Source organism: Nyctereutes procyonoides, unplaced genomic scaffold (genome assembly GCF_905146905.1).
Source record: "Nyctereutes procyonoides isolate TBG_1078 unplaced genomic scaffold, NYPRO_anot_genome, whole genome shotgun sequence".
In the NCBI taxonomy this organism is placed as follows: domain Eukaryota; kingdom Metazoa; phylum Chordata; class Mammalia; order Carnivora; family Canidae; genus Nyctereutes; species Nyctereutes procyonoides.
The window spans coordinates 28887862-28901215 of NW_026575139.1; the positions used below are offsets into that span (position 1 = coordinate 28887862).

Consider the following 13354-nt stretch of genomic DNA (forward strand, 5'->3'; position numbering starts at 1 on the left):
GATCACTACTAAGGATACTGAAGAAAAATCTCCCCAAGAAGCAAAAGTCCAGGACCAGATGACTTCATTGGTGAATTCTAGCAAACATTCAAGAAAGATTTAATACCCATCCTTCTTAAACTCTTCCAAAACATTGAGAGGAGGAAGCATTCCCTAAGTAATTTTATGAAGCCAGCAACACCCTGATACCAAAACCAGACAAGAACAAAAATAAAAGAAAATTAAAGAGCAATATCTCTGAAGAACATAGATGCAAAACTCCTCAACAAAATATCAGCAAACCAAACTCAACAGTACATTAAAGGATCATACACCATGATCAAATGGGATTTACTCCAAGGATAGTTCAAAATCCACAAATCAATCAAAGTGATATATCATGTTAACAAAATAAAAGATAAAAATGATATGATCATCTCATCAGATGTAGGAAAAGTATTTGGCAAAATCTGATATCCATTTATGATTAAAACTTCTCCACACAGTGGATATAGAGTGAATGTACCTCCACATAATAAAGGCCATATATGACAAACCCAATGCTAATATTATTCTCAATGATGAAAAGCTGAAAACTTTTCCTTTAAGATCATGAACAAGATAAGGAGCCCCACCCTCCTCACTTTTATTCACAATAGTATTGGAAATCCTAGCCACAGCAATTAGGCAAGGAAAAGAAATAAAGTTCATCTAAAGAGGAAAAGAAGAAGTAAAACATTCACTATTTGCAGATGACATGATACTATGTAGAGAGAACCTGAAAGATTCCACCACAAAAGCTGTTAGAACTAATAAATGAGTTCTAAAAGGTTGCAGGAAACAAGATTAATATGCAAAAAATCCGCTGTTTCTATACACTAATAATAAAACATCAGAAAGAGAAATCAAGAAAACAATCCTATTCACAATTGCATCAAAAAGAATAAATATTTACAAATAAATTTAACCACGGAGGTGAAAGACCTATATACTGAAACCTGTAAGACATTAAAGAAGGAAATTGAGAAAGACACAAATAAATGCAGATTATTCTTGTGTTCATGGATTAGAAGAATTAATATTGTACAATGTTCACACTACCCAAAGTAATCTACAGAAAAATGCAATCCCCATCAAAATTCCAATAGCACTTTTCATAAAACTAGCAGAAATAATTACAAAATTTGTATGACACCACAAAGTCCCCTCAATTGCCAAAGCAATCTTGAGAAAGAACAAAGGTAGTGGTATCACGCTCCCAGATTTCAAACTACAGTGCAAAGCTATAGTAATCAAAACAGTACAGTATTGACATTTAACCAGACACACAAACCAATGGACCAGAATCAAGAGCCTGAAAATAAACCCATGTCTATATGGTCAATTAATATTTGACAAAGGAGGGAAGAATACACAATGGGGAAAGGACAGTCTTTCCAATAAATGGTATTGGGAAAACCTGACAGCCACATCCAAAAGAATGAAACTAGACCACTATTTTACACCATACCCCAAAATAAACACAAAATGGATTATTTATTTATTTATTTACTTACTTACTTATTTTAGAGAGGTAGAAACAGGAGGAGGAGAGGCATAGGGAGAGGTAGAGAGAGAATCTTAAGCAGGTTCCAAGCCCAGCAGAGCCTGACGCAGGGCTCAATCTCACGACCCTGAGATCATGAGCTGAGCCAAAATCAAGAGTTGGAAATTTGACCAACTGAGCTACTCAGGTGCCGCTAAACTCAAAATGGATTAAACACTTGAATGTCACACCTGAAGCCATAAAACTCTTAGAAGAAAGCACAGGCAATAAGCTCCTTGATATCTGTCTTAGCAATATTTTTTTAAATGTAACTCCAAAGGCAAGGGAAACAAAAGCAAAACTAAACAAAATAAATGGGATCTACATCAACCCCAAAAGCTTCTGCACAGAGAAAGAAACCATCTACCAAATGAAAAAGCAACCTATATATTCAATAAGGGGTTAAACATATCCAAATATGAAAAGAACAACTTAATAACATAAACCAAGCAATCCAGTTTAAAGATGGGCAGAGGATCTAAATAGACATTTTCCCAAAGAAGACATATAAATGGCCAGCAGGCACAGAAAAAGATGTTCAATATCATTAATTGTCAGGGGAATGTAAATCAAAACCGCAATGAGGTATCATCTTACACCTGTCACAATGACTAGTATCAAAACAATAAGAAATAACAAGTGTTAGCAAGGATGTGAAGAAAAGGGATCCCTTGCGCTCTGTTGATGGTAGCATGTATTGGTGCACAGAAACAGTATGGAGGCTCCTCAAAAAATTAAAAACAGAACTACCATATGATCCAGTAACTCCACTTCTGGGTATTGTCTAAAGAAAATGAAAACAGCAATTCAAAAAGATATAAGCATCCCTATGTTTACTTGTTTACAATAACCAAGATATGGAAACAATCGAGGGGTCCAACAGCAGATGAATAGATAAAGAAGACGTGTGTGTGTGTGTGTGTGTGTGTGTGTGTGTGAGTGTGTGATGAGATGGAATATTACTTAGCCATAAAAAAGAATAAAGTCTTGCCATTTGTAACAAACTGATGGTTCTTGAGAGTTATGCTTAGTGAAATAAGTCAGACAAGATACAAATACTACATGATTTCACTCGTATGTAGAATCTAAAAAAACAAAATAAATAAACAAAACAAAGTCCAGATACAGAGAACAGACTGGTGGTTGTCATAAGGGAGAGGGGTTGGTGGGTGTGAAAAAGATCAAGGGAACCAGAAGTACAAACTTGCACTTGTAAAATAAATAAGTCATGAGGATGTAAATAGAGCGTAGAGAATGCAATCAGCACTATTGTATTAAATTTGTATGGCAACAGATGGTAAGTAAACGTATTGAGGTGATCATTTCACAATGTACACAAAAGTTGAATCATTATGTTGTATGTATACCCAAAGCTAATAAACACTGTATATCAATTATACTTCAATGAAAAATTTAAAACTAGACAGATTTATACATAACATGTAAATAAACCCAAAATGTAATTAGTTTAAAAAATGTTATTAAAAGATATATTATATTATGCCATTTTTGTTCTAAATAATGATCAGTATGCCTAAAGGGAAAACACTGGAGAGTTAGAGACTCAACTGCTACTCTTTCAAGGCGATGAGATCATTGGCTCTACCTTTCTACTCTATCTACTTCTGTATTATCAGAATTTTTTTTTCACAAAGTGTATATAACTTTTCTATTTAGAGCAAAATGAAAACAGTTCTCTTTTTAATTATTTGATGAATTAAGTCTCTAACATACCTATGTACACTCAGTATGTAAAATGATTCTCTGTAACACATCCTTTTACTAGCTGCAGAGTATAGCAGCTATGAATTGCATATAAATTACATCTAATTTGTTTAAGTGATTCTCCATTATTAGATATTTAGATTGTTTCCAAACTTTTGCTACTATAACCAGAACTTAGATGGAAATCCATGTGGCTAAGTATTTGCATATATTCTTGTTTCCTTAGAATAAATTCCTAGAAGTGGAAGGGTAGGCACAAGATGTGGGCACAATCAAGGACTTTTGACCCATATTGCAAAATTATTCTACAGAATGTCAATGCCAGCTTCCTTTCCAAACTGTAATGTGGGGAGTGGCTTTTTCCCTGTAGTAATTCTCAATAGTTAGTAATATCCAAGTCTGAATATTACTATCTTTTCTCCATTTTTTAACAATTTGGTAGGCAAAATGACATTTTTTTAGTTTGTATTGCTTTAATTACTAAGGAAAATGACATGACTCATATTCACATATTGGTTATTTATTACTACTGTGTGATCTGCTGGTTGGCATCTCTTGCCTGGTTTTCTACTAGGATCTTCATTCTGGTGTGTAAGAATTCTTCATATATTAGCCCTTTGTCATTAAGACTAATATATGTCATTTGTCTTTTACTTTTGGTTCAGGTTTTCTATTCAGAAACTTTTTTTAAAAAGATTTATTATTTTAAAGTCAATCAGAGAAAGATAATTATCACATGATCTCACTCATGTGGAATTTAAGAAATAAAACAGAGGATCATAGAGGAAGAGAGGAAAAAATAAAACAAGACGGAATCAGAGAGGGAGACAAACCATAAGAGACTCTTAATCATAGGAAACAAACTGAGAGTTGCTGAAGGGGGTGGGGTGGGGAGATAGGGTAACTGGGTTATGGGCATTAGGAGGGCCCGTGATGTAATGAGCACTGGATGTTATATAAGATTGATGAGTCACTGACCTCTACCTCTGAAACGAAAAATACATTATATGTTAATTGAATTAAAAAAATTTTTTAGGGATGCCTGGGTGGTTTAGTGCCTGAGCATCTGCCTTTTGCTCAGGGTGTGATCCTGGGGTTCCGGGATCCAGTCCCACATGGGGCTTCCTGCGTGAAACCTGCTTCTCCCTCTGCCTGTGTCTCTGCCTCTTTCTCTATGTGTCTCTCATGAATAAAGAAATAAAATCTTTAAAAAAAATTTCTTTAGGGGATCCCTGGGTGGCTCAGCGGTTTGGCGCCTGCCTTTGGCCCAGGGCGCAATCCTGTAGTCCTGGGATCGAGTCCCGCGTCGGGCTCCCTGCATGGAGCCTCCTTCTCCCTCCTCCTGTGTCTCTGCCTCTCTCTCTCTCTCTATGTCTATCATAAATAAATTAATATTTTTTAAAAATTTCTTTAAAGACTTACTTATTTGAGAGAGAGAGAATAGGGGGAGGGAGAGAATCCCAAGCTGATTCCCCAGTGAGTGTGGAGCCTGCCAAGGGGCTCAGTCTCACAACCCTGAGATCATGACCTGAGCTGAAACCAAGAGCCATTTAACCAACTGAGCTACCCAGATGCCCCTGTTCAGAAACTTTTAATTGATATATATTTTTCAACAATAAAATGCACTTGGAATTCCAAATTACTGACTTGTAAATGAACATTTTAAATATAACCATTTGGAATATAATACTTTATCATTGGTTTTCATATCTTTTCAGCATGAAAGCTCCTTGAGGACATAAGTCGTGACGTTTCTTGAACTCTCCGTGGCAACCAGCACACAGTCCAGAACAAAGCAGAACTCCAAAATGTTGGAGATGAAAAAAATACTGTGTCTGGGATTTACTTGAAACAGTCCAGTTCGGGATGGGAAATGAAAACGAGGTAGAAATGAAACAGAATCAGCCACACATCAGTAATTGTTGAAGCTGGGTGACAGGTACATGGAGTTCATTATACTATTATTTCTTTTTGTATATTTGAAGATTTCTGTAATCAAAGTATTTTTCTTTTTCTTTTTTTTTTTAATTTTTAATTTTTCCCGTTATGGAATGGCCACCAGCACCACAGTGGAGACTTCTGGAATAACAACGGTGATGAATATGAATTATACACAGATCAAGGCCACTTTTAAAAAAAGTTAAAAGCCCATGCCTTGAAATTAGATAGGCCTGGGTACAAACCCTTTCTAGTGTAGTGACCTTGAACCAGTTATTCAACCTCTCCGAAACTTAGTTTTCCTTTATAAATAAGGGTATTAGTAACTACCACAAAGGGTTCCAGTGAAGATTAACGGGTGTAAAACCCGGTGCCTCACACCAAGTAGCACTCAGCAGAGTAGCCATCATTATTGCTCAGTGATGCACCAGTTTGACAAGCTCCAGCCAACATTTCCTGGTGGTGTTAATCCAATACCCTTCCACTACAGCTGAGCTTTCAGCTAATCGGTTTGGGCACCAGACAACTGCTTGGCAGAGGGCTTGGCAGAACAGATGTCAGGAATTACGTTCCTGACACCCAGAAGAGAAAACAGATAAGGCCATGGGGAAGGACAAAGCGCTTAACTCCCAACCTGACTCAGCAGGTCCCCAGAGAGCCTGAACTCCACATTCCAATGATGCAATCAAGAACAAGAGTGATGAAGTCCTTACAACAGCGGGTCATTCAAAACTTTGACCAAACACTACCATCACCTGGGGAAGCTTAAAATAATACAATGTCTGGGTCCCACTCCCAGCATTTGGGGTGTAGCCTAGGTGCAAGGTTTTCCAAAGTCACATGTAACCTAATGTGCGCCACCCTACTGGGTGAGTAGGAGTGGGGGCTGGGGAGGAAAGAGGACAGGGCAAACAAAGAAGAGAACAGAGACCACCGCAACCCACATGAACCCCATTAAGACCAACCCACTCATGTGGTCCCAAGCTGTGTCCCAGGCCAAACAAATCCAGTCCTATTAAGGTCCCCTTGCTCCCTCCATAAACTTCAAGAGCACATTACTGTGTAATAATTCCCAGGGCTAAAATATGGTAATAACATCAGGATGCGTGCATACCGATATTCTAAAGCATATTCAAGTAACACAGCTGGTCTCTGGATGTTGGTCTTACAAACAAAACAAAAAAATGTCCGGCTAACTGATAGTGGAGGTCGGGGGGAGGGACAAAGCCTTCTGTCTCACAGCCTTTGGGCAGCCTGTCCCTGTTACTGAAGCACACTCAAAGAGGCAGCCTCATTTTGTGAAGTTATTGCAGTGTCTTTGATCAAGGGAAAAAGCACATCCGTTTCAATCACTGTGACGGGGACGAGCCGGCTGTCTGGCCGCCTGGCTGCCCACGGGGGTGAGCCAGCCTCGGGCCTACAGACACATGGCAGTGCTTAGTGTGTCAAACAAATGAAGGGGTTCTTGACTGTCTATCCAACCTCTGCTGAACTTCAGGGGCCCTCTCGTTTAGCAATTCTGCCCGGATTAATCTGGAAGTTTCTTTCCCAGCAAATACCACCTGGCCTGGACCCGCCTCGCCAAAACAAAAGCTGGCCAGCAGCTGTCCGTCACAGGGCAGCAAACACCTCGGAACCAGGAGGGCAGGAGCCAACCTTCTCATAAGCAACACATTGGGGATTACACAATCATAGAGAAAGGAAAACGATGACCATCAACTTCGTCTCCTCCCTACAACCTCTACCCCCGTGTCAGCCCCAAACAAAGTCGAGAGAAGTCTGACTTTCTCCCCTCCTGTGAATTCTCAGTAGTACAGTGTCATATACATACACACATATCACCTGCCTTCTCTCCACCAGAATACATAATAAATTAAAAAAAAAAAACTGATGGGGAGAGGTTCAACAAAAGGTTGTACTTTCCTTGAGTGACATCATTCATAACATCTTGGGAAGATGTGAGTAGGAGCACCAGAGTAGTTATGGGGACATGCTGGTGAAAATGCAGGATATTTAAATAGCGTTTATGTGTTCCAAGTGCTGACCATGCATTAATGTATTTAAATCCTCACCACAGCCCCATGAGGTAAGCTATAGTAATACTCATTAATAACAGTAATAACAATAGTAACATATAATATGTATAATGTAATTATTATGATTATGTATGATAATAAGGGCAATTGTCATCTACTTTTCACATAAGGACACTGAGGCGCAAGGAAGCTCAATGACTCGCCTGAGGTGGAGGTGCTGAGAATCACCCCTGGGGCAGGGTGGCTCCAGGATCCCCACTCAAACTGCAGCAGGAGACTACCTCCTTGCAGTCCACACCGCACTGCAGAGCCTCCGGAAAAGCTGCCAGTGCGGTGGGCAGCGGAACACGAGCCACCATGGCCTTGGGAGCTAGAGGGCTCTGAGTTTGAATCCCAGTCCTGGCGCTCCTTGTGCCTGTTAAGTGTGGATAACACCTACCTCACCAGTTTGCAGTGAGGCCTTAGTGAGTGAATAGAAGCACCTCTCGCAGGGTTGGCAGCCAAGGTCAGTTTATCCCGGAGGCTCTAAACATTTGAATCAGCTGCGAATTTTAACAAATACGATGCCCAAACCCTTCCCACCACCCCCCTCCACATTTCCACCGCAACAAGTGGTCAGTCTGAAATCAGCAATCCCCAGGCTCATCCCCCCCAAAAAAACAAAGGCCAGTCTATACCCTCTGCCCCCTTGATTTTGAATTACAGGGAAGCTTTAAACCTCTGAAGCCTCTGCTTCCAGCCTAACATCGTGGGACTCCTCGAAATGCTGCTCCATTCCACAAAGGGAGAAGCAGGCACCAGGACCATCCCCAACCATGTGGCTGACTCACCCTTGTCCAGTGACCTTCCCTACTTTGGCTCCGACAACACCTTCATCCACCGCCTCTCCCCTCCCCCCCAGACTACATCCCCATCCAGCTGAAAAGCTTTATAAAGGAGTACCCTATTGTCCTGTGCTGCCTATGTTTTAGAAATAGTTATGCCAACATAAACATAGCCAACATTACTTTTTACAAAAAGCACTAACCAGAAGCCTGTGCAGGATGAGAGGTGGGACTGCCTGAAAAGAAATTTTTAAATCTGAATGCATATATACATGCATGCATGCACATGTATGTGAGCACATGCACACACACGTACACACACACACACACACACACACACACAAACACTCCAAGAACCATGGTACAATGTATGCTCAAAGGAAGCACTGCTTCATTCAAGGACCAGGAGTAGAAAGAAGGGGAGTGCAGAGGGGTAGAAATAAACAGAGAAGGGATTACCGGGGTTGCCCATGGAAACTGGCAGGGATAAGAAAAATAATCAGCCTGCATTTGACAGAAGAGAAAAATGGAGACAGCCAGCAGGGAGGACGGGGACCAAGCAATGCCAGTTTCCTGGCTCAGACTTCCATGCCCCTTTTCAGGACCCACTGCCAGCTGGCAAGGGAAGGCATGGAGGGCCCCGGAGAGGGAATGCAGGCACCAGAAGGTAGCACAGAGGGGTGTCAAAGAGCCCTCACCAGTTTCCCAGAAAGCAAAGGCTCTGAGGGGCCCTCCCACTCTCAAGCACCTCCCCTCGGCCTCCGTCCAGGAAATGGGCCTGAGAGACTTGGCCAAGGCCTCACCTGGGTAAAGGAGCCGTCCTCGCTGCATTCTGGGACAAACACCGCCTCCTGGGGCTTCTTGGCTTGCTCTAGGGCCTGAGCTCGCTCCAGGCGACACTTGCTCTGGCCAGCGTCTATAAGGAGGCAAGGAGGAGCGTGTTTCATACTTCACTTGAATCCACATTGGAGCCATGAGACAAAAATGGCTGCCTGGTACTAAGAATGCTGAGAGAGAACCTCTCTGCTGTGGGTGAGCCCACGTACCACCTACTGGCTTTTCTAACAATGTAAAGGCAGTGGCTAGCAAGTGCTGCTCAGCCTCATCTTCTACTTAATGTTACTCTTAGAAAAGTTAGGGAGGTGCATTTGTACCAGATTCTGCTTATTTTTTTCTCCCAAGTCCTCTTAGCCCCTCCCAAGGGAAAAAGAAAGTCCCACCTCTATTATTTTTGACTGGGTTTATTAAAAAACCTGCAAGCCCAAGGGGTCTCAAAGATGTTTTAGAGTTCAAGAATTGCAAGCACTTTCTTTGGATGATCAGAAGCTCTAGGGCAACCTGCTTAGTCCACACAATTCCGACAACAGCTCTAAGCAGCCCAGGAATCACAAATTCAAATTATCTACAGGGCATAGGAAAGTGATATAAATTAGGCAACTGAACTGGGTGTGCAAAGAATGGCATTCAGCTTGGAGATACCACAGGGGGTGCTGAGGAGTGTAGCAAACTGGAGAGCAGACCCCCCCACCCCATCCTTCAAAGGAGGAAGCTACTCCTCAGGTCTAGCCATGTGTTTCCCTGTGGGAGGGAACACAGACCTAATACTACCAGAGCTTCCAATTATTTATGAGAAGTATAAAAATCCAGATTTTTATGTTGAATCTCTCAGTTTTTAAATGTTGTCTCAAATGTTTTTAATATTTTTCAACATGTGAGCAGCCCAAACAAAATACATCTGCTGGCCAACAATTTGGAATCCTTCCCTATTCAGGAGCCAACAATAATGCCGTGCCATTTTAAGCATCTCCATTTACAAAAATAAAAAATAAAAATAAATAGCTCGAGCCAGATAGCAGCACACATCTCTCTTAAGCCCTAGCCTGGGGGGCAGTATTTAAAAGACAAAATAGTGCTCATTCCTTCAGGGAGTTCATTCAGTTACTCTTCTCATATCCCTCCAGGGGATAGCTGCAAACAAAAGGGACAGACTCTTTCTGAGCTTCCCCCTTGGACAGCGTCCCAAGCAGGGCGCCATGGTACCTGGAAGTGTCTTCTCTGCTGTGTGGTTGCACACACACACTCACCTTTGCATCGACCGCGATGCACCACACCCAGGGTCGGCTCTCTGCACTTGGCTCGCTGGTACTCACACATGGACTCATAGGACCTGCCATCAGAGGCACAGATGGGTTTGGGCTGAGTCTTGGAGCAGTGGAGATTGCACTGAGGATCACGGTCACTGATGAGGAACTAGGTCGGAGAAAAGTAAAAGGGTGGAGACGTTACTTTTGCAAGGAAGGTAGGGCTGAGTCCATGTCTCACAATACTGCTTTGCCTTGGGGAGAAAGTCCAGAATAAACCCAAAGTTATTAAACCCTAGAAGTGGAAGGGAACTGAGCAGCCACAAAGTCTAACCAAGAAAAGCATCCTGTGCTAGGTGATCCACAGGCAGGGACCTCATTAATCCTCACAACAGCCTGTGAAATAGGAACTGTTTATTTTGTAGATAAAGCCACTCAAGCCAGAAAGAGGTAACTCGTCCAATGTTACACAGCTGTAAGTGATGGATTAGAACCTGGATCAGTCAGAAGTCAAATCAAAGCCTTTGCCACCAGGATGTTCAGCCTCTCCATCCTCACATGTAGGCCACATGACCCCTCTTTGAGTACTTCCCCAAATAAGGAACTCACTAGCAATCTCTACATTTCATCTTTGGAGAGCTTCATTTCTTAGAAAGCAGTTTTGGGACCCACCTCTATCACCCTTCCATTTCTGCCACTGCTCTCTCTTTTGCAGAATTCAAGTGATTTTCTATGAGAAAGGGATTTCCTGATTTAAAAAGATAATAATAATCAGATTGGGAAATACTGAGTTAAACAGGTTGCTTGACTGCAGCAACTTCTCAGACATCTTTGGTACATTCTTAAGCATTGTGATAGCAGCAGATTGTGCTCTAGTCTTCCCATTGAGCTAACTCCCTCCCCTTGAATCTGGAATAGCCTCAGTAATTTGACCAATAAAATGTTGTGGAAATGTTCTGGGACTTCTGAGCTTTGCAGTTTCTTCCCAGGCCTCTTGCAACATTCACTCTAGGGAAACTCAGCTATCCCATAAGAAGCTTAACAACCCTGAGACTGCCACGTGATGAGGAAGCCCAAGCTAGCATGTGACAGAACCACGGGTAGAGAGATGCCAACCAACCCAGGCACAGAGCCAAGTGAGAGAAAAACTATTAGATGAGTCTGCTCCCCACTACCACCTGATTGTAACTACCAGATAAAAATAAGTAATTGCATGAGACACCCCAAGTGAGAATCACCCAGGTGAGCCCCGCCAACCCATTGAGCTGTAAGAAATAATAATAAATCGTTGTATTAAGCCATCAAGTTTTGTGAGCTTGTTATACACCAACAGATAAGCAGATCAAGGGGCATGTAGGACAATGCACCTCCCACTTATTTGACCATGAACCCTTTTACCAGTGAAGCCCTGTTAGCAATAGGATACAGCTGGAAAATAATAATTGGACCATACAATCCATGAGCTTCTGTTGAATAACCCATGATTAGGCTGCATGGGCCTTGAAAGCTAGATCCACTCTGATCCACCCCTAAATAGCAGAGTTCTAGGCCCACTCAAGGCTCTCAATCAGCACAAGATGACAGAATGCATGTCCCACAATAATGCATGGCAATGTCATAAGCACACATCTGGCCATCAGTGACACTAGAATTGACTGAATAATCATACCAAGCTCTTAGGGAAGGTGTGAATACAACCCCTGTTTCAGATGTATCTTCAGGCTCTTTTCCAGAACAGCAGAGGGAATCTGGAGACAGTATCACATCCTTCAGGGGAGCATTTGGAACACACACCACCCCCTCCACCACCACCCCGCCCCCCGCTTCACCCCCACCAAACTGGCCAAATTTCAATAGAGTCCAAGCCCATCCACTAGTACACAGACTGCCTCCCAAGTGTAAAACCAAAGCCTCCTACTACCCTGACCTCAGGCCTGGGTACTGGCTGCTCAGCGCAGGGAGGGAGCAGCTGAGGGCTGAAACCATGCAGGCCTCCTCAGGATGGACAGCACAACTTGTCTTCCCCGAAGGCCCTTGGGGCTCCTACATGCGCAGGTGCAACCTGAGTCCTGCCCAAGCCCAGAGGGGAATGTCCTGATAATGTCTCACGATAGAGTCAGGTGCTCCGACACTCCTCCAAAACTATAGAGGGTCATACCCAGAGGAAGCCCAGTGCCTCCCAGGCTGCCACACAGAGGAAAGAGTTTAAGCTCACAAGATAGTGGGAGGGGGTGGTATATCATCCACATTTCAGCCCTGCATGGGATCCCCAGCCTCATTCCGCCCCTTAGCTTGTCCCTGCTTTAAACCCTACAGTGGTGTTCCTTCACGTGGTCTCCTAGGCCTAACAGAATCTGACCCTGGGCCCCCTCCCTGGCCTTGGCTCTCACTGCTTCGCCCCACCTTGCTCACTACTGGTCTCTGGTCGGGTAGACTGGCCGGCTTGCCGGTTCTCAAATAAGCTACATTTGCTCCTACCTTCAGGCCTTTGGTCATACTGTTCCTTCTCCTTTCCTCCCACCCCTACCTCACATTTCAGCTCATAGCATCTTTTAGGAGGCTTCCTCCGACTGTCACCTGCGTCCTGTGCCCATTCAGGAGCAACTTCTTCAAGCCCTTCAAGTCACTCCTCAAGTGACTCCTTTAAGTCCAATGAGCATGGGTCCCCTATAACCTCTCACACCTCACTTTTCCTTCATGGCACTTAACACAGTTTGTGATGATGAATTGTATGATCTGATTGACAATAGAATCCCCAACGCTGAACCCAGCAAAGACAAGGAGGATGTCTGTTTTGACTGTGAATGCATCCCCAACATCTAGAACAAAGCTGGGGCACTTGAGCATTTGGAGGATGCAGTTGGTCCTGTCCTGTAGAAGCATCTCACACATGGCATTACCTCAAAATCAGCTGGTGCAGTGTGACAAGCCTGGCCTCATAGGTTCCTGCCACCTCAGGAGATGACTGGGCCACTCCCCCACTCCCATGCTCTGAACTTTCCCCGTCCCCCCTGCATTACGTCATGGGCAGAGGTGATCCACAGCTTCCTACCCTGGCTCCACCTCAAAACCTAAGTTGTCTCTCAGATTGAGAGTGGGTCTTTTCTCTTCTACCCCACCCAGACCCCTCTGCCATGACCAATTCCTCCCATCTACAACTGACTGTGTACCATGGAAAACTTGGAA

At 43.1% G+C, this 13354-nt stretch overlaps 1 protein-coding gene across 4 annotated transcripts in view; it reads right to left on the reverse strand.

Moving 5' to 3' along the window:
* The window catches only part of SMOC1 (SPARC related modular calcium binding 1), a 155080-nt gene that overhangs the window by 74162 nt on the left and 67564 nt on the right, over positions 1–13354 (reverse strand). For all 4 annotated transcript variants that reach the window (XM_055304054.1, XM_055304055.1, XM_055304057.1 and 1 more), the window contains exons 2-3: positions 10172–10337; positions 8891–9003 (exon numbers count right to left, since the gene is read on the reverse strand). In XM_055304054.1, coding sequence (XP_055160029.1) covers positions 8891–9003; positions 10172–10337 — 279 coding nt within the window. The remainder of the gene's footprint in view (positions 1–8890; positions 9004–10171; positions 10338–13354) is intronic.